The 18,280-nt window shown below is 38.5% G+C and overlaps 1 protein-coding gene across 2 annotated transcripts; it reads right to left on the reverse strand.

The window, feature by feature from the left end:
* Positions 1–910: 910 nt before the first annotated feature.
* On the reverse strand, positions 911–17,114 carry CBLIF (cobalamin binding intrinsic factor). Of its 2 annotated transcripts, none has more exons than XM_087714525.1 (9): positions 17,007–17,114; positions 10,201–10,377; positions 7,939–8,082; positions 5,448–5,603; positions 4,725–4,891; positions 4,388–4,574; positions 3,582–3,717; positions 3,117–3,235; positions 911–1,983 (listed from the first exon to the last, which is right to left on the reverse strand). In XM_087714525.1, the coding sequence occupies exons 1-9, from the start codon at positions 17,068–17,070 to the stop codon at positions 1,922–1,924; spliced, it is 1,212 nt and encodes a 403-aa protein (XP_087570651.1). In that variant the 5' UTR covers positions 17,071–17,114; the 3' UTR covers positions 911–1,921. The 2 variants fall into 2 exon arrangements, with proteins under 2 accessions (XP_087570651.1, XP_087570650.1); XM_087714524.1 differs by lacking the exon at positions 17,007–17,114 and adding an exon at positions 12,378–12,624.
* Between the last annotated feature and the right edge of the window lie 1,166 nt (positions 17,115–18,280).

Below are 18,280 nucleotides of genomic sequence, written 5' to 3' on the forward strand. Positions count from 1 at the left end.
TTGACAAAGAAGTTGAAATTGGCCAAAGGGGCAACCCATTCAGGTAAACATTTCTTTGGTGAGGACAATGAGATGTCCTAGGATTCCCATTTTTCTTAGAACATTTCACAGCTTTATGTGATTGACATAAACAAAGACTTGTCTATAATCAATAAAACACATAATGACTTTTTCATGTTCTTTGGCTTTCTTAATTATCCAGGGTGCATCAGAAATAAAGTCTCGTGTTCCTCAGCTTTTGTTAAAGCCAACTTGAAAAAACATACCCGCTCTCACACTTTCCAAGTACAAACTCTGAGGAACTTTTGAAATCTACCATCCAGCATACTTGATAGCGGCACATTTAATCTGGCTCTTGAAAAGGCTGTTCTGTATCTAATTAATTAAATATAAACATGGAGCTGAAAAGTATATTTGCAATTCCTTTGAAAAGTCATAGGTAAACTTAGAAGTTTAGCCTTTGCCATTCTGTACTGAATTATCCCTCAATCTTTTTAAAATACAATAAAATGCTGATGTCATAACCTTAAAAACAAATAATAAGGGTCAATGCCAATCTGATTAGTCATTTGGGCCACCTATTTACGTCATGTATCTGTAGCTATATCTATTTCACATAGCAATCCTTCCTTGTTCTCAAAGATCTATATTTGTGACCAAAACTTAACAATACTTAGCAAAATGTTTATTCAAAGCACATTGTTTAGTTTCCAGGGAAAAGAGTTTGGAACAATACTCCGAACTTTAAAGGAAATATTAAAACTTCTTCTACAATTGGGCTATGTTATTCTTGACAACTGTGATTCAGATTGGAGCTCCATATAAAATTTGAGGTTCAATCTTTACATTAAAAACCTCTATTGCTGCAGGGACAAATTTCCCTCTTTTGGATAAAAATATTGAAGCAAAGCCCCGCCATGGTAGTTTTTAATATTTATAATAAACAGGAAAAACAAAATGATCTGGATGGTGGAAGTGGCAGTGTCTGTAGATTAGACGAGAATGAACTGGAGAAAATCACAAAATACAAAGACTTGCAAATAGAAATGGAATGACTCTGGTAAAAGAAAGCAAAGCTAGTACCAATAGTAATAGGCAATTGGATGCAATCCCAAAACAACTGAAGCACCACTTGAACACCATCAGCACTGATAAAATCACCACCAGTCAGTTCCAAACAACAGTTTTCCTTGGAACAGTTTACATCCTACAACATCATCAAACAACACCTACCTTTCCCAGGTCCTTGGGAAAAACTCAATAGGGTGATAAAAATGCCAAATGCCAAAGAGTAAGTTAACCAGAGGGAGGAAAACTTTCCCTTTTTGATAACAGCTATTCATTTATGTATTATGAATCTATGTATTTATTCAGTAAGGTGTATTTGTATTTCAATTACCAATATATTCATATTGTTTAAATTTATAATCATATATGTAAGTCAGCCTTTGCAAGTATTACTTAAGTGCCTTTTTATTTCAATTGTTTCAACTAGCCTTTAGATTCTATTTGTTTAACTGCATTTTGAATCCCTATCTTTTCTTTCCCTATGCTGAATATACATAGCAACAAATAGCAACATTTGAGTAAAAATTGGCAGGGCTTTTTTTTTCCAAAATAGAAGTTTTTATTAGTATCATGTTGACTTGTAATCTACTTTTGCCTAGCAAAATGGATTTACTTTGTGAACGTGAAAGAAATCAGTACTTTACTATTGTTGGCATTTAGTTATTAAACAATTTAAAACCTACAGAACATTGCACACATCAAATCACTATTTCATTATTATTCATTGCCAGAACTGTAACATATCAAAGTCCACGAGGAAGGCTTGGCTCTAAGTTGCCATAACTTTTTGACTCGAAGAAGATCATCTGATAAATACAAATTTAAACCTCAGTTCTTTATTATAGATAATAGTTCAGTATGTACTGAAGATGGCCACAATTAGCTCATTATCTCTCGGTTTGTAGCTGCCAACACCTGCCAACATAAAAAAGATACCTTAAAGAGTAGAAAACAAATACTATATTCATATTTCCAAGTACACTGAAGCATTTTTTTAGAATCAAATCCAAAGTACTGCATACCCCTATCCACTATTCCAGGCATGTCCAAGCCACAGCCCATGAGTTGCATGTGGCCTTGGACAGTTAGTAATACAACACCACAGGATAATAAAAAAACACATAAAGGATGCTTGTTATTTAGATTAACCACATTATTAGCATTATGTGTGGTTCAAGACAATTCCTCTTCATTCAATGTGGCCCAGGCAAGACAAAGGATTGGACAACTATGTTCTATGCTATTATATACTTATGTCAGCTTTATGCACATCTGTAACTGAACATCACTAATGTTAGGCAATCATTCATTAGTTTAGAAGACCAGTTAGTCTTCTCAACCTTCTGTCCCTCTGTTTCCACTGAATCTTCACTTTGCTATTGTACTCCTCAACCTCTTCAACTTGATCCTTTGCTCAGTCTTTTTCCAGGACAACATTTCAGCCCTAACTTCATTTGATTGATGCCCTTGGTTGATGCCCTTGGTTGATGCCCTTGGTTGATGCCCTTGGTTGATGCCCTTGGTTATTGTCTTCTTAGACTGTGCACTGAACTGATTAACAACCTTGATTTTTCTTGAGTTGCATATCAGTCACTTCAGTAAATAGGCAAAATAGGTAAACAAATAGGTAAAATCTGTATATTGTGTTTCTTCTGTATACCTTGCCCTTTGGGAATTGGGCATTTGAATAGGCTCTCAATTAATTGCAGCATTTTGGAAAACTTGTCTGGGATCAAAAGCTAAACAGGGTCAACGCTGATTAGTCTGAATAGGCTATTTCTAGGACATCACACATAATTTCAGTGTTGCACTGAGAAAACTACCTAGATAAATGAGTGAAATCATGAGGAGTTGAGCTCGAGTTGAAGACTTTAGCATTTGAACAAGAATTATTATTTAGTCTAGTTGATGATGATGATGATGATTATCCTATAGCTGCACATTCACTAACAAATTAATCATAATTAAGATGTGTGATAAAGGCTGCAGGTATCTGGAGGAACTATGTTGTATCTTTCAGCACTTTCCTTCTTCCCAAGAAAATGTACCTTGTTCAAGGGGTGTTTTGTCACTGAGGAACTGCCAGTAGGTCTTTTCATCAGTGCTGCCTCGGAGGCCATTGATAGAGGTGACCATGGGGCCCCAAGAGGTCTCCTCTGTTTCGAAGCTGCAAGGTGCCAAATTCATTAAAAATGTAGCAAGAAGGAAGGATGAATAAGAAAATGGTGAATTATATCTCAGTAATTTAAGGAGTATTTAATATACACACAAGAAAAAATGAAAGAACCAGAAAAGACCAAGAATGCTATAGGGGAAAATAGTTCATAGAAATCAAATATTCAAATGTATCCAGCTTCCAACCCAAAGACAGTTTAAAATACATTGGTGAATGTTTAAGGTTTCTTGAACTGAAAATAAGAAACACTTCACATCCTGGGCTGAATGCCGCCCCCCGCCCCCGCTTAAAAGTTCAGAGACAGAATTCATAATGAATCTACCAGGAGTCTATTTACCTGAATTCACTTGCATTAAGTTGTTGAGCGGCTTTCAAGACAGCGAGCAGCACAGAACCCTTTGGCACTTTCACAATTATGGAATTATTGAAGTAAGATCCTATTAGTTTATTGATTACTGTATATTGCACTGTTACTGCAAAGAAAGAGAAGAGAAGGGAGATGAGAAAGAACTCATTACACCCTTAGCATCTAATGCCAATCCTAGGCTTGAGCAGTTGAGATGAGGGGTAGGCATGAGCTGAGACTGGGAAGCACAAATTGGGATCCATTTGAAGATGCTTAAAATGTTACTATGGTTAGCAGCGGCGGTTGAGTTTCATCATTATGGATGATCCATTCAGTAGAAGTGTCAGATCCATAACAGTGAGTTAAATGAATCATTCCAAAATAGGCAATCCTCAGCCCCACAACACCTTTCCTTTTTTTAAAAAAAATCCAGAATTAAGTGAAAGTTAGAATCAAGCTATGTGATAGTTGGGTAACTTTGGGAGCATAACTTTGTGGAGCATTATCTGATTGTTCCCAATGTCATTAGATACTAAATGGCATGACTGTGTTCCCTTGTTTTCATTTCCAACATTCATCAGTTCCTTTCTTCCAGAATAATTCCAGTGTCTCGAAGGTAATCAATAATAGCAAAACTTTACCTGTTCCTGGGATAGAAAGGTAGTGATGGGGAATGCGGACCTATAATGCAGAACTCATGACTCAATCTCATTCTAGACGAATCTGCTGTTTTTTCTTCTTCAGACAACAAGGGAGGTGCCAGAGGAGTTTCTTTCTACTAAAAGAGGTTGCCTTACCAGTTTCGGAGTTGCAAATGGGACTTCTCACATCCAAATACGTTTTGCCCACCAGGGAAGGCAGGATCTGAGAAGTAGCAGCTGGAGTGCTAAAGGCTCCTTCGATGATCTTCTGCAACACTTCATTCAAGGTCTTTGAGCAATTCCATGCATTAGCAGATTGGAACTCAGAAGTAACACTGAGAGCCTGGGGGGAGAGGGGAACAAAGAGAGAGAGGGGGAACGAGAGAGGGAGAGAGAAGGATGTGGGGGAGAGAGACATGCTCAGTAAGATTCAAAGGGATAAAAGACCAGGTTGCTGGATTTTCATCCCTCCCAAATAAAAGGTCAGATGTACCTGCATTGCAAGGCCAGTGCTATAGATATTTCCGAGGAGGCCATTAGCTTGCTGTTTATTAAGGATTTGCTCTATGGTGTGCTTTAAGGCTTCTGTAATTTGGCTCTGAGATGAGCTCCTTCCTTCATACACACAGAACAGTGCCAGACTTGCTACGGCACCAGTATCTGTGAATTATATCAAAAAATTGAGTGCACAGTGAGGAGAAAATCAGGAGTATTTGCCAATCTAGGAAGAATCATGGATCTCTTTGGTATAGGACCCGGACAATAGCAGATATCTGAGAGAAGCAGGCCAAATTGGAAACGGCTGCTTATTACAAGTTGTCATTGTGGATAGTGTAATGCAGTGGCCCCCAAAGTTTTTGGCACCAGGGACTGATTTCGTGGAAGACAATGTTTCCACAGATGGGGCGCAGGAGGGTGGAGAAGAGGAAGAAGGTTTTGGTTTTGTTCACTCACAACTGGTACCAGTCCATGGCCTGTGAGTTGGGGACCTTTGGTTTAATGGTTAATGGATTCCCAGCTTATCAATCATTTGTTCACCATGAAGTTCCCCAGGGTCTCACTCACCATATCTTAGTCCAGCCTATTTCCCAGGATCATTAGAGGGTATTATTAAGAGGTCTATCTTGAAGTCCTTCAAAGCTTAGAATAAAAAGGTAATTTAAAATCATATTCAAAATCATATATGTGCTTGTGTCTCTGTGAAGCATTATCTTACCTACAGAATAATGACCATCGAATTGGAAATGATTATCCTGGGCTGCCTTGGCCAGGGTGGTGGCAGCAATTTCTAATTCTGGACTTTTTTCTACACAGAGAGCCAAAGTATCTAGCGCCAATTGGTAGTAGGTTGTCTTGGGAGTTCCAGTGGTATCTGAAAAGTAAGCATGTTTAGCAGTTACTTCCTGCTATCTTCAGCCTGTTACAATTTGAAGGTTGAGTTCAAAATGAGACAGAAATGGAAAACTAATTCTAAACAGTTGTTATTGGAGGAGGAGAGATCTGAAATCACAAACTAGCTATACTTCAGTGGGATCCCCATGGAATTAATAACCATAATGGTGCAGGATTCACGAAAAATAACCTTTTATCAACTAGCATTTTCCAGATCTGTAGAAATCAATTGCAGAATTCCCCAGCTGGCATCAAAACTGAAGTCTACTCACCTGGAAGATGTCCAGGTGCTTGTGTATGGGGAATGATTGGGTTTGTAACTGCAGATTTTCCCCTCTAAGTTGAAAGGCAAGTTAGGTTTAAATACTGGGGAAATGATGAGAATGGGCAGAAAATGAAGTTCCATTCTCCTGCTGCATGAGAGTTTATAATGCTATAGGGTGAATTTCCCCAAAAGACTATAAACCTCTCCTAGGCAGAATTTATAATACTACTACCAGTGGTGGGTTTCAAATTTTTTAGAACCTTTTCTATAGGTGTCGCCTGCTTTGTGGGAGTGGCTTGCCGGCCATATGACCAGGTGGGAGAGGTTTGCCAGCCATGTGACTGAGTCATAGTGGCTTGGCATTCATGTGACTGGGTGGGCGTGGCCAACTTGCAAAATGTGGTGAAACTCACTTAACAACGCTCTTGCTTAGCAACCAAAATGTTGGCTCAGAAACTCTGGCATTTGAAGCACGCAAGTCTTAAAGCTGTCAAGTTACAAAACTCTTGCACCCCTAACCCTTTAGAAAAAAAACCCCAGGGGTGTTCAAACTTGACAGCTTTAAGACTTGTGGACTTCAAATCCCAGAATTCCTCCTCTCGCTCTTCATCTTGATGATGTGTGGACGGGCGAGGGGAGAAAGCTGGAACCAGTTCTAAACGGCACTGTAGATTTGTGGCACCTCTTCTATAGAAGAGGTTAGAACTGCCAGGAACCCACCCCTGCTACTTACCCCATAATATGGACAGTCGTTAACTTAAAATCATTTGATTTGCAACTGTTCAAAGTTATGAGGCTGTCATAGTGTCTTCGTAGTCACGTGATCAAAATTCAGGACCTTGGCCACCAGTATGTACCGTATTTACAACAGTGGCTGTGTCCTGTGGTCAAGTGATTGCTATTTGCAACCTTCCCAGCCAGCTTTTTTTTTTTTTAACATTCCGATATGTTTTAATTCACAAAAACAAAAACAAAAAAAAGCAATTTTCCTGAATGGACAGGGAATTTCATGAAGCAAAATCAATAGGGGGAATCAGATCTGAATAATGTCTACATGATTCACTTAACAACTGCAGTGGTTTACTTAACAGCCATGACAAAAAAAGGTTATGAAATCAGGCATGACTCACTTAGCAACCATCCTGCTTAACAATGGAAATTCAGGTTCCAATTATAGTCATATTTCAAAGACTACTTGTTCTGACTGTTAGAAATTCAGGATAGATGAGATTAATTGCTAGATTGCTAAACTGGATTTTGTACTTTATGAATTCTACTCTGTCTAGCACAGAATTGCCTGAACTAAGACAAACCTTCCCCACAATTTCATCAGTACAACATCATCTTTCAGAGATCTTGCAAAGATTTTTCTATTTTCATTGGTTTTTATGTAAAATGTTGATTGGCAGAAAATGTGGTATGCTGCATGGGAAAGTTTAGCTATAGTATCTGGTCTTTTATTGTTAATATTTTTATTGTACCTAGATAAAGATTTATTTTTGTGGACAACTGCCAAGAATTTGGTTTATGATGGGTAGCTATATAAAAGTTTTGAATAAATAAATGCATATTACAAATCCATCCTCAATTATCATTACCAGTCTGGATCAATTTTGCAGCTGTTATAATAGTTCATTTTCTTCCTTATAGGAAAATATTGCAAAATGCAAAATGTGGGGTCAGAATTCACAGCAGGATCTGTATTCCAACAGCAGATTGATTTGGCTGTCATCTGCATTGTGAAATAGGGAGAAAGGGGATTTGAGTTATCTGGGGGAAAGTTGTACAGATATTTTAAGTTGTACCAGTCTTTCAAATGTAAAAAAGAAAACGTTACTTGCAACTGAGACAAAGAACAGACATTGCCAACATGGCTAAGAGAGCAATTATAATACACTACCAACTGGGCATTTCAGTTCAATTGAATACCATCCTTGGATGCAATGTTGGGGGAAGAGCACAGAGAGTCAAGAAGCCATGCATTAACCATCCTTTTGTATCTTTTTATTTGAGTGAAAGCTAGGAATCTAATTCCCATTTGTCTCCTTACCAATATGCTTAATCTCTTCCTTTGTTTTCTCTTCAAGAATTTGGACCAGGTTGACATGTTTTTCTGGCGTACTGACATTAGCAGGATTCTGGCAGGAGGAGCGAAGAGCTAGGACATAAAGGGCCACTTTTCCAGAGGTCATCTCTGCAAGAAGGGATAAGAGAGGACAAAGACTGAGTAAGCAATGCTTCAAAAGCAATTAAGAACCCTTTCCTATCCTGGCTGGAAGTCTAGACTGCAGCCCAAAACATCTCAGAGAGCTGCTTTAAAAATGGAGATATACAGTAACTGGAATCAGACTTGTGGAGGTTTATCTACTGGTTCTCAAGGGAACTGCCAGTTGAATGAGATTCTTGTAATATAGATGATCAACAATTAAAAAAACGTTTTGGCCTATTCATGAAATTGTTCTGGTTCCCTGTGCCAAACAGTAACAGGGAAACATTTAGCCAAGTTTATCAAGTATAGATATATGATCATAATGAAAATTTTGCATTGTACAGGTAATCCTCAAGTTACGAATGTAATAGAGTCTGCCAATTCGCAATCTGAGGATTATATGAATGTGATCCCTCCCTGCTTTCTTCAATGCATTAGTTAATAAAATGCACAGATTGTTAAGTGCGCATGAGGTATTTTGGGGGGGGGGAACCATGGAGGCCCTGCTTCCAACCACCCAACACCTTCTCCCACCCACTGAGATATCTCATGTTCCCCTTACAATCTCCTGGGGTCCCCCTAGTTCCGTGATGGCGAACCTGTGGCACACGGAGCCATTTGTCAGGGCACGCGAGGTGTTGGCCAGCTGACTTCAGCCTTCTTTTGAGGCCATTTTTCACCCTCCGGAGGTTTCCTTGGAGCTTCCAGAGCACGAAAAACCAGCCCTATAGGCAAACCGGAAATTTGGGAATGTACTTCTGGTTTTCTCATAAGGCCGGTTTTAGCCCTCCGGAGCCTTCATGAGGCTTCCCTGAAGACTCTGGAGGGCGAAAAACGACCGTACAATCATACCGGAAGTCACTTTCAGAACTTCCGGTTTGTCCGTAGGGCCGGTTTGGTCAGCGCTGTTCCCTCCCCCCCATGCTCCTATAAAGTGTCTGGAGCCTGGGGAAGGTGAAAAAAGCATGCCAAAAATGGGGGGGGGGAACACTGGTTGTGCATACATGCGTGCTGGGGTCATGCACATAGCATTATGGGTGTGGCACACCCGCACACGACCCCCTCTGCACTCCCCCTGCTTTTGGCCGGTTTGCCCGAACTGGTATAAAAAAAGCTTAACAAAGTAAAAAAAAGTTCCGACTATCAGCAGTTCTGCACAATGGTAGGAACTGCTCAGATTCACTTTTGGGGCATTGGGCAGCCTTGGTGAGTCTAAAGGAGTGCGATCTCATGCTCCTTCAGGCTTCTGTCCTCTGAACCAAAAGCTTTTGCAAAAGGGACGGACACCTGAAGGAGTGCAAGATTGCTCCACTGAAGGCTTCCATCCCCTTTGCAAAAACTTTCGTGTGGAGAACAGAAGCTCCTCTGCAGACTTCCATTCCCCATGCCAAAAGTCTTTTGCAAAGGAGACAGAAGGATGTGTAAGAACACAGGATCTAATGAAAACATCTTCACCATCGTCTGAGAAGGCGACCACTTTTCTGCCACACGGCCCTGGCTCTGCAGATGTTCGAAAGGTAAATGAGTGATTGGTGACAAGATGGGGAGGAGCCAGGGGGCTAGCACAGCAGATCCAATGCCTGTTATGTCCCTGTGGGTGGGTGGGGGAATAGGCAGGAGGAATGTTGTAGTGTCTCTGTGGTTGGTTGTAAGGGTGAACGCAACATGTGCTGCAACATTCATAACTCCGGGACTGTATCATGAGTACTTTGGGAGATGGTGTCATAACATTGAACCATCGCTAAGTGACCTATCATAACTTGAGGACTACCTGTAGTGTTCTGCCCATTATATTACCAAGAAAAAGTGGCAATTCTAGAAATAGAATTGACTTACTAAGTTTTAATTAAGTTTGGGAGGTACATAGTAGTCAAAACTAGGATATATTAGTAAAAACAAAATAAAGCATAAACCTTCATGGTATTTTTCATTATCTCTTCAGCTTAGCGAGTTCCCTACAGTTTTCAAAAGTGACACATGGAAAACTATTTCCACATTTCCCTCTTTCCAAAATGGAACAAACTAAAGATATGAACTGGTTCAAAGTGGTTATAGAAATCAATAAACCCATTTATGTAAAAACTTCTCATTTCAACATCATACCTGTTCCAGCTGTTTCTTTTATCTGCCTCACCAACTGTGTTATCACACTAAGATTGTGGTCTTCAGCCAGGTTCAAAGCAATCAGGACACTGGGATCAGGTTTAATCTGTAGGCTGGCCCAATTTTCCAGTTGAGTTTGGAGGCCTCTAACCAACCATTGCTGATCACTCGGGACATCTAGAACAAAGACACCAGAGGTTTACCAAGAACAGCACCTGTTCCTAGAGAACTCTGATGAAGCTTGTCAACAGAAGTACACTTCAGCCTCAGAAATTGTCTCTATTATTTTTTTCCTTCTGCATTGGTAGCGTTTGGGGCTCTTGCTCTTTTTTTGCACACCAAAATTTTTGTTCACTAGTGAGTTCTGTAATTATAATACGGATAACTTCAAATTCTTTGTATATGTCATGCACGATCCATACAACTGAATTGTTAATATTCATGTTGCAGACTTGTTATTCATAAAGGTATCAAGATCTCTGTGAATTTATCTGCTTTTGGGCAAAAACATTGCACATAAACTTTATCACTGACTGTGAGCCAAAAAAACAACAACACTATTTAGTTATCGGTATACATTTAATTTTTTCCCCACTTTTGTTTCTCACTGTACTTCTTTTTTTTTCTATTGAGGCTATATACAATTGTCTGAGCCTCACCTTCAGCTATGAATGTGCATATTTTGCTAAACTACAACTAAGGGATTGGATCCTAGCCAAAATTGCCATCCCACATACCCTTGTGCAAGGTTTTGTCACAGTTAATGCAATCAAACTTACCGCTCTCTTGCTCTATTTAAGCTGAACTGACTTATGGAAATCAATTGCAGAAGATACAATACATACAAGTTTAAGTGCCATTATTTTCAGTAGGAATACAGATCAAGTAAGTGAAGTAAATTAATCCAGTTCAATACACGTGAAGCATTTTTGCTCAATGAGGCACTAAGCATTTGACTTTTTGTATATCATCTTCTGAGGGGCTACTTTCCTATTCTCTGCGTCTTCTACTGACTCACTGTGATCAATGAAGCAAATGAAGTTATAGTAATGGATCAGCCGGTGATGGTGGTGGGACTTAATAGGTTGCTGGTCATTATCTCTAAACAGCTGCTTCCCCAACTTCCTTCTGTCACTTCATATATTCTTTTGATAATATTGTTGAAAATTATCCCATCGACACTCATTGGTGTGCATATTATAGCAACACAGGCATTTGGAAGGCTATAAGGTTAGGAAAGGTTGCACTATGATTTTATTGCATTCCAGATCATATCAACAGCACAAAAGGAGATAAACCAGTTTCTGCATCGTACTACTTAATTTTTCTACATACAGAAAGTGATTATTTAGCTCTATAAATCTGTATTGAAACTATTTGTGTGTTCAGAAAGCTAATGTGCATGCTGACTTGGAATGTTAGCTCTGCAGTTCAATTAGGTGGGAATCATATGAGAGAAACCATCCTCACCATGTCTTGTTTTTATTAAGAAGATTGAGAAGATTTGGGTAGGGCACAGTTTTTCGGTTTCATCATTAATGAGGAATGGAGAACAGAAACTGGCAGTCATGATGGCTCAAGTTCACAGTTCAGTTACAAAACTATTTCATGAAGGAAACTTGATCCAGCCTAAGCACCCTCTACGCATCAATATTTTATTCAGTGCACAAACATTTGAAATGTTTATCTAGGGTTGGGCAAAGAGACATTTTGCACAGTATATTAGTGCAAATGCAGCACTTCCTTTTGAATCGTTAAAACAACTGGGTCCTTGGCGAAGCGCAGGGGGCTGCTGCAAAAGTTCGTTCTAGCTGTCTTATGTGCACTGCAGACATTTTTGGTGAGGCTATCAGTGAAATAATGTGACTGCATGTGCATATGGAGACTCTCAGTGATAGCCTTTGAAACATTTACCTGAGCCTTGGAAAGGACAGCTGCAAAGATGGGCTTTCAACTGTGTAAGAGACCTACTGCCACTTAAATATAAGCAAACCCTGCCCCTACTTGATCACCGTGACCAACCCATTTGGAGATCTCCAAATGTGTTGGACTATAACTCCTTCAGTCAAGTTATAGACTGACTCTCATATCATCCTTCAGTCAAGTTATTAGGTTAAGGGACAAGCATCAGGTTAAGAATGGCTAATGCAAGAGGAAAATTAACTTGAAATACTTACAGCAAGTTCCTGAAGAACTGGAAGCAGCATTAGTGACTGTGTAGAACACACACATGACAATAGTGAAGAGGAACATTTTGGGCTCAGATGTGGGTATATCCTTTCTTAGATCAAACCTTCCTTGATGTGGCAGAATATTGGAAGTCAGGGGTGAAAACTTGCTTGTCTTCCTTTATATAAACTGCCAGGACAGCTCTGGATCCTCCCTACCAACCTTTCACCTTCGAAGAGTCCCTTCAATTTCTAGCACTGTTGACTTTCCTTTGCTTATCTCAGTTTCCTCAACACTGGGACTGACAAGGTGATGCCAAAGAATAAAAGGCTTTTATTTTAAAAGGAAAATTGGTGGGTTGCTTATTAGCGTAACTTGGCAAGATTTTGCATTCCATCTCTGAAAGAATAGCCACCTGCTAAGCAAGCATTTGTTGAGTCACGTAGGTTAACGCCTAGGATGGGATAAATTTCACAGAAGAGAAGTTGTGTTGAGGAAGTTGTGACCTTCCGACCTTTCTTGCCCAGGAAAAATAGTACTGTATCTTCCTCCAGGGTTTCATGCTTAAAAACGCTAAAGAAAGGGCATTGTTAGGCTACTCTAGAGAAATAGAAGATGGCAACAGATCTTCTCCTAGGCCTTTTTGCTACCATCCACATGTCACCGTGTATGCCAAAACTGTGTCTCTTAAAAACACACTATTGCTCTAAATGATCCTACATTCAGAACAGTGGTGGTTTCCGGATTCCGTTCCAACCGGTACGGAATGGTTGGAATGGCTGCGGCGTCACCCACATGGATGCATGCAGTGCACACGCACATGTGCAAGGCACACGCATGCATCATACTTGCCTGCGATGCTACCACAAGCTTCTGTGATGTTCCAGCTGCTCGGCAGAGCATCACGCAGGCGCCGTACATGACATGTGCATGTGCAGAAGGGCCAAAAGCTTAAAGCACATGTAATTAGCAAAGGTGGGCAGGTGGGCCCTCCGGAGCACTGTACTGGAATGGTATCTGGTGCTCCTGGCAGGCTCCAGTGTGCCCATACCCAGACGTACTGCCTGCAACCCACCACTGATTCAGAAATAAGTTTGTTCAGGTTTTTTTAAATGCAAGTGTAGAACCATGTGGAAAAACACAATGGTACAATAATTATTATAGCAATGTCATGCAGATACTAGAAGCTCTTCAGAAATGAGTGTTGAATTAACAGAATTAGATCAGATATTAACATGAAAAATTAATAAAAAATATATAGCTATTTGTTAAGTATTAAGAAGGAAGAGGAGCAAGTAAAAGAGACAATGATAGTATGGTCTAAAAATTTTAGCTATTCGATTGAGTTAGATAATGGTACAATAATTATTATAGCAATGTCAAGCAGATACTATAAGCTCTTCAGAAATGAGTGTTGAATTAACAGAATTAGATCATATATTAACAGATGAAAAATTAATAAAGAAATATATAGCTATTTGTTAAGTATTAAGAAGGAAGAGGAACAAGTAAAAGAAACAATGATAGTATGGTCTAAAAATTTTAGCTATTCGATTGAGTTAGATAATGGTCCAATAATTATTATAGCAATGTCAAGCAGATACTATAAGCTCTTCAGAAACGAGTGTTGAATTAACAGAATTAGATCAGATATTAACATGAAAAATTAATAAAAAATATATAGCTATTTGTTAAGTATTAAGAAGGAAGAGGAGCAAGTAAAAGAGACAATGATAGTATGGTCTAAAAATTTTAGCTATTCGATTGAGTTAGATAATGGTACAATAATTATTATAGCAATGTCAAGCAGATACTATAAGCTCTTCAGAAATGAGTGTTGAATTAACAGAATTAGATCATATATTAACAGATGAAAAATTAATAAAGAAATATATAGCTATTTGTTAAGTATTAAGAAGGAAGAGGAACAAGTAAAAGAAACAATGATAGTATGGTCTAAAAATTTTAGCTATTCAATTGAGTTAGATAAATGGCAGAAATTATGGGATAGAAATTATAAATTAACAATGTCTACTGCAAACAAAGAAAATCTTTATAAAATGTTTTATAGATGGCATTTTCACCCTCAAGGTTAGCAAAGATGTTTAAAGATAAATCTGCAAAATGTTGGAAATGTCACGAGATACCTGGTTCATACTATCATATGTGGTGGACATGTCAAACAGCGAAAAAATGTTGGACAAAAATACATACATGGCTGGAAAAAATGATAAAAGCAGCATATAGATTTGAAACCAGAGACATTCTTGTTGGCCATTTTACCAGAAAAGTATAACAAAGGGAATGTATATCTGATTTTAAATGTATTGACTGCAACAAGAATAGTATTTGCACAACAATGGAAAAGTGAAGAGATCCCAACAGATGAATATGTGATTAGAAAAATATTAGAAAGTATGTATTAGATACTATGTAGATATTAGAATGTAGGTATTAGAATGATAGATAAATTGACTAGAATATGATGGTCAGAAATTACTGTACACTAGCACTGTTTAAAATAGCATATATGTTATTTTGTTTTTACCTTTGTTTTATGGCAAGTGGAATGCCAGGACAATTACATTGTATTCAATATATTTATATGTCAACAATAAAAATATATTTTAAAAAGAAAAATATTATAATGTGCAGAAATGGATAAGCCGATATTACAATTAAGGAAAAGAAAGAAACTGTTTTTTTACTTGGGACTTATTTTATGAATGGTTAGCTGACAAAAACAGGAGCTAGAGACAGGGAAATATATGGAAGGATCAGTGATATAAGGAAAATATGTTAATTTGGTTAAACAAATAGTATGATGATTATTGTTATTAATATAATTGATATTAATGCAATGAATATTGTTGTAAATACTTTGATTATTATTTCCTAAAATAATTTGTACCCAGACAACACACTGTTCAATTGAAATTGGAATTTTTGTATGCTATAAAATAAAATAAAAACTTTTTACAAAGAAAGAAAGAAATAGAAAGGAAGGAAGGAAGGAAGGAAGAAAGAAAGAAAGAAAGAAAGAAAGAAAGAAAGAAAGAAAGAAAGAAAGAAAGAAAGAAAGAAGTGATCAAGGCCAGCCCAAATTGCAGAAATGCATCCTACTCTTCTTGAGCTTACCTCTCTGGAGGATCAAAGGCTTTTCCTTAAGTGTCAAAGCTTAAATGGAGCTTTTGGGGCAATTCCTCTGATTACTAAATGAGAGATGGGCATTATGCATATATTCAGTTAGTGTAATTCTGCTGATATTGCTGGAATTCTGAGTATGTTTTACTTTATTTTTCAAATCTCACACCTTAACCATGAAAGCCAGCTGGGTGACTTTAGGCTAGTCACTCTCTCTTAGCCCAAACCAGCTCACAGGGTTTTTGTTGTGGGGAAAATAGGAGGAGGAAGTTATGTTCACTGCCTTGAGTCACTTGTAAAAATAATAAATAGTAAAAAGCAATACCACTTAGACTTATAATCCACCCCATAGTGCTTTAGAGACCTCTCTAAGTGGTTTACAGAGTCAGCATATTGCCCCTGACCATCTGGGTCCTCATTTTGCCGACCTCAGAAGGATGGGAGGCTTGCCTGACCTTCAACTAGATGTACTCTAGCCAAAAAGAGGGTAGGATTTGATGTCAAGAAGATGAAAAGGAGGGTGAATATGGAGATGGAGACAACTGAGCTGACAAAATTGATATGAGAAAAATCTAATTCAGTCACCTAATCCAATTGCGGTATTAAAAATTCAACTTAATCGCCCAATTTGTAGGAAATTGTTGAAGTTTTTCAGGGTATGAAGATAAGCTTTCGTCTCTGTGGATTGCTGCAGAGTCTCAGCAAAAGTTCAAGGAAATGATGTTGCATAAGGCAGAACTGTGTGAATGACCAGGTGAGCAATGAGTTTTGGAGGACAGATTAATCTGAATTCTTTTTGAGGATTAATTTCCAAAACATTTCCCTGAATGAAGAAATTAGTATGATTACCGCTGAGGCAATCTGTCTTAAGACACAACAAAGGAACAATTCAGAACCACTGTAGTTTTTTCAATGTCTCATAAATCAAGTTATTGCCGGAAAACTATAATAATACATTGGAAATGGAACTTAGACAATGGTAGTGGTGATAATTCATTTTTCTTATCCAGCTAAGAATCTGGTGGTATAGATAGTAATACATAGACTACTGTGCCAAATTGGGAACAGATAATAAAAGACATGGTAAGATATGTTATGCCAATAAGAATTCCCTAATAATAGGGAATTGATATAAAACAAAGATCAGTTATAGTAAATCTGTTATTCTTAAATTCTGTGTACCTGCATAGTTGTATTAATTAATTATTTTATCATGGAAGGAGATTACGTTCTTCCTTCCAAGGAAATTGATGCTGAGCATCCATTAATATTCCCCAAATCACCCTTTAAAAGTGGAACACGGGCAGCTAACAGTAGGAAAGCAAAAACTTTGAAGATGATTACATCCATAAAAAAGCTAGTGAAGCATAAGTTATCACAGCCGATTGTTGGTACTGAGGAAAATGTATTGTGTTTTCTAAGAGCACCCCTTGAAATAAAGGAAATAAGGACTTAAGGAATCCAAACGGCCACATCCAGTTTTTTCTACTTACCACAGCTAAAGCACTGCTGCCCTGGGCTGAGAAGCAGGAGCAGGAATCCCACTAGGGCTCTCATTATCAAGCAGGTCTATCATGCAATGTGAGGAGCACAGGGAAGTATTTATGCTGTGATTGAAAAGTAGAGGCAGCAGGCTCCTCCCTTGTCCTGTTATTTTCCCATAACAAAGCAAGAGGTGTTGAGTAATGCCTCCTAATGTGGACATGTCCTTCAAGACATGAAGGCTGACACAACTGTGATTGTAAGGTGGGTGATGAGTACTACTGAAATATTATTCCCAGAGAGTCCTGTTTAATAATAAAACAAGGTTCAACTAAAACCATTGGATGAGCCAAATGTTTATCTTGCCCAGTTTTCAGTTTTGTAGTCAAAGATCAGAGAAGAAAGAAGAGATTAGATGAGTTTCGCCCCATTTTATGACTTTTCTTGCCACATTTGTTAAGTGAATCACTGTAGTTGTTAATAACACAAGGTGTTAAATAAATCTGTTTTTTCCATTGACTTTGCTTGTCAGGAGGTTACAAAAGATGATCACATGACTCTGGGACACTGCAACTGTCATAAATATGAGTCAGTTGCCAAGCATCTGAATTTTGATCATGTGACCATAGGGATGCTGCAACCGTCATAAATAGTTAGGCTTATATACCGCTTCATAGGGCTTTCAGCCCTCTCTAAGCGGTTTACAGAGTCAGCATATTGCCCCCAACAACAATCTGGGTCCTCATTTTACCCACCTCGGAAGGATGGAAGGCTGAGTCAACCCTGAGCCTGGTGGGATTTGAACAGCCAAACTGCTGAACTGCAGTGCTGCATTTAACCACTGCGCCACCTCGGCTCTGTAAATGTGAAAACAAGTATCAAAACCTGGTTTGCTAGTTGCCGTGGGCCCCAAGGGGAGGGGTTATTGGTGGAGGTAATTGATAAGGTAAAATCCTTGCTGTCTGTCCCTTTGGTTCTATTTTTACATATAGTCTTTAAAACTTGTTTTTAGGAGGCAAAACCTACTTAACCACTGCCTCACTTAGCAACAGAAACCTTGGGTTTCAATTATGGTCATAAGTCGAGCTACTTGTACTCAGGTAGGGTAATGAATTAGAGGCTAAGATCTGTGCCTTCTCACTGGCAAATTTCAAAGATCTACAGAGTAAGAGGACGAGGTTAAAACTAGAACCCAATGTCCTTTTAAATAAGTTACCCGGGAAAAGGGTTGTTTCAATTAATACCTCTGCACATATTACATACTAATATGTAATTACATAGTGTA

This window comes from Thamnophis sirtalis, unplaced genomic scaffold, assembly GCF_051295495.1.
Source record: "Thamnophis sirtalis isolate CommonGarterSnake01/CBP01778 unplaced genomic scaffold, rThaSir2_p1.2 scaffold_1, whole genome shotgun sequence".
Lineage (NCBI taxonomy): Eukaryota > Metazoa > Chordata > Lepidosauria > Squamata > Natricidae > Thamnophis > Thamnophis sirtalis.

Coding starts and splice junctions, on each gene's coding strand:
- CBLIF (XM_087714524.1), bottom strand. CDS start 12,453: ATGTTCCTCTTCACTATTGTCATGTGTGTGTTCTACACAGTCACTAAT. Junction 5,604..7,938: donor GGAAGAGATTAAGCATATTG/GTAAGGAGACAA, acceptor CTTACTTTTCAG/ATACCACTGGAACTCCCAAG. Junction 3,718..4,387: donor CATTTGCAACTCCGAAACTG/GTAAGGCAACCT, acceptor CTTTCTTTGCAG/TAACAGTGCAATATACAGTA.